This window comes from Mandrillus leucophaeus, unplaced genomic scaffold (assembly GCF_000951045.1).
Source record: "Mandrillus leucophaeus isolate KB7577 unplaced genomic scaffold, Mleu.le_1.0 Scaffold409, whole genome shotgun sequence".
Lineage (NCBI taxonomy): Eukaryota > Metazoa > Chordata > Mammalia > Primates > Cercopithecidae > Mandrillus > Mandrillus leucophaeus.
The window spans coordinates 2,085,648-2,087,674 of record NW_012104354.1 but is presented as its reverse complement, the minus strand read 5'-3'; the positions used below and the strand labels follow the sequence as shown (position 1 = coordinate 2,087,674).

Below are 2,027 nucleotides of genomic sequence, written 5' to 3'. Positions count from 1 at the left end.
TCAAATGATCCCCCTGCCTTAGTGTCCTGAGTGCATGTTTGTTTTTTTTGTTTCTAATTTAATTTTTAATAGACACGAGGTCTTGCTATGTTGCCTAGGCTGATTGATCTTAAACTCCTGGGCTCAAGCAATCCCCTCCTGCCTTGGCCTCCTTAAGTGCTGGGATTACAGGTGTGAGCCACCATGCCCAGTTTATGCTTATTTATTTTTATTTTCATTTTATTTTTTTAATTTTCTTACAGAGACAGGGTTTCACCATGTTGCTCAGGCTGATCTCAAACTCATAGGCTCAAGTGGTCTGCCCACCTTGGCCTGGGATTACAGGTGTAATTCCAGCATGGCTCTATGCTTATTTTTGTTTTTGTTTTTTTGGGATGGAGTCTCGCTCTGTCACCCAGGCTGGAGTGCAGTGTCAAAATTTCAGCTCACTGTGACCTCCACCTCCCGGGTTCAAGCAGTTCTCTGCCTCAGCCTCCCAAGTAGCTGGGATTCTAGGCACCCGCCACCACGCCCAGTTAATTTTTGTATTTTTAGTAGAGACGGGGTTTCACCGTGTTGGCCAGGATGGTCTCAATCTCTTGACCTCGTGATCCACCCACCTCGGCCTCCCAAAGTGCTGGGATTACAGGCGTGAGCCACCACTCCCGGCCTTGATACATTATTATTAATCAAAGTTCATAATTTAAAAAAATTTCCTTGGTTTTTATGTACTGTTCTTTTTCTGTTTGAGGATCCCATGTAGGATAGTACATTACTTTTAGTTATCATGTCTCCCTAGGCTCTTCTTGACTATGTCAGTTTCTTAGACTTTCCTTGTTTTCAGTGCCCTTAATTACTTTGAGGAGCACTAATCAGGTATGTGTAGGAGGCCTCTCTGTTGGAATTTGTCTGTTGTTTTCTCTCATAATTAGGATGGGATTATGAGTTTTTATGAGTGAGAACATAGAAGTAGAGAGCCATTTTCATCACATTGTATCAAGAGTACATACTACCAACCTGAGTTTTGTGTGTTGATGTTGACCTTATCACCTTGCTGACCAGCGTTAACTTTCTCTACTGTAAAGTTAGTCTTTACCCGCCTTACCATACTGTACTCTTTGGAAGGAAGTCACTGTGTCCAACCCAGACTTAAGGACTAGGGAGTTATACTCCACCAATGTGAGGGAAGAGCATCTTTATAGATTATTTAGAATTCTGTGTAGGGATTTGTCTGTTCTCCCCCATTTATTTATTTATTCAGTACATTTATATTAGCATGGACTCGTGGGTATTTATTTTATACTTTGGGTTGTATTCCAATACTGCTTTATTTTGTTGCTCAGTTTGTTTCAGCTTTGGCAGTTGGTGACTCGTTCAGTTGGCTCCTGTTTCCCTTTGTCATAACCACCTCACTGTTTTGTTTTTGTTTTCTTGAACGTCTTTTCTGGCACTAAAAGATGCTCCAGGTTCATCTTGTGTTCCTCATTCCTAGAATTAGCCATTTCTCTGAAGAGTACTAGTTCTTTTTATTGGAAAATGACACTAGAAACCAAGATCTGGTTTTAATATGTTTTTCTCCCCACTTTCTTCTTCTGTTCTAGTTACCATGGTTTGGGACTACAGAGGTCACGTCAACAACAGCCTGTTCCAAATAGTGATGCTGTCTTGAATTGTCCTGCCTGCATGACCACACTTTGCCTTGATTGTCAAAGGTAATGGATGAAGGACACACACACACACACATTTTGTTTAAATCAGAAACAGACTTTTTTTTTTTTGAAGACAGAGTCTCGCTCTGTTGCCCAGGCTGGAGTGCAGTGGCACAATCTCGCTTCACTGCAGCCTCCGCCCCGTGGGTTCAAGCGAGTCTCCTGCCTCAGCCTCCCAGGTAGCTGGGATTACAGGTGGCCACCACCATGCCTGGCTAGTTTTTGTGTGTGTGTATATCTAGATTTAGATCTATCTATATATGTAGATCTAGATCTAGATCTATATATATATTTTGTTTTGTTTTGTTTTGTTTTGTTTTTTTGAGATGGAGTCTCACT

The 2,027-nt window shown here is 41.5% G+C and overlaps 1 protein-coding gene across 1 annotated transcript in view; it reads left to right on the top strand.

The window, feature by feature from the left end:
* EAPP (E2F-associated phosphoprotein) overlaps nucleotides 1–2,027 on the top strand; it is a 50,767-nt gene that overhangs the window by 25,121 nt on the left and 23,619 nt on the right. Inside the window, exon 4 of the mRNA XM_011992294.1 lies at nucleotides 1,581–1,691. Within this exon, the coding sequence (XP_011847684.1) occupies nucleotides 1,581–1,691 (111 nt within the window). The remainder of the gene's footprint in view (nucleotides 1–1,580; nucleotides 1,692–2,027) is intronic.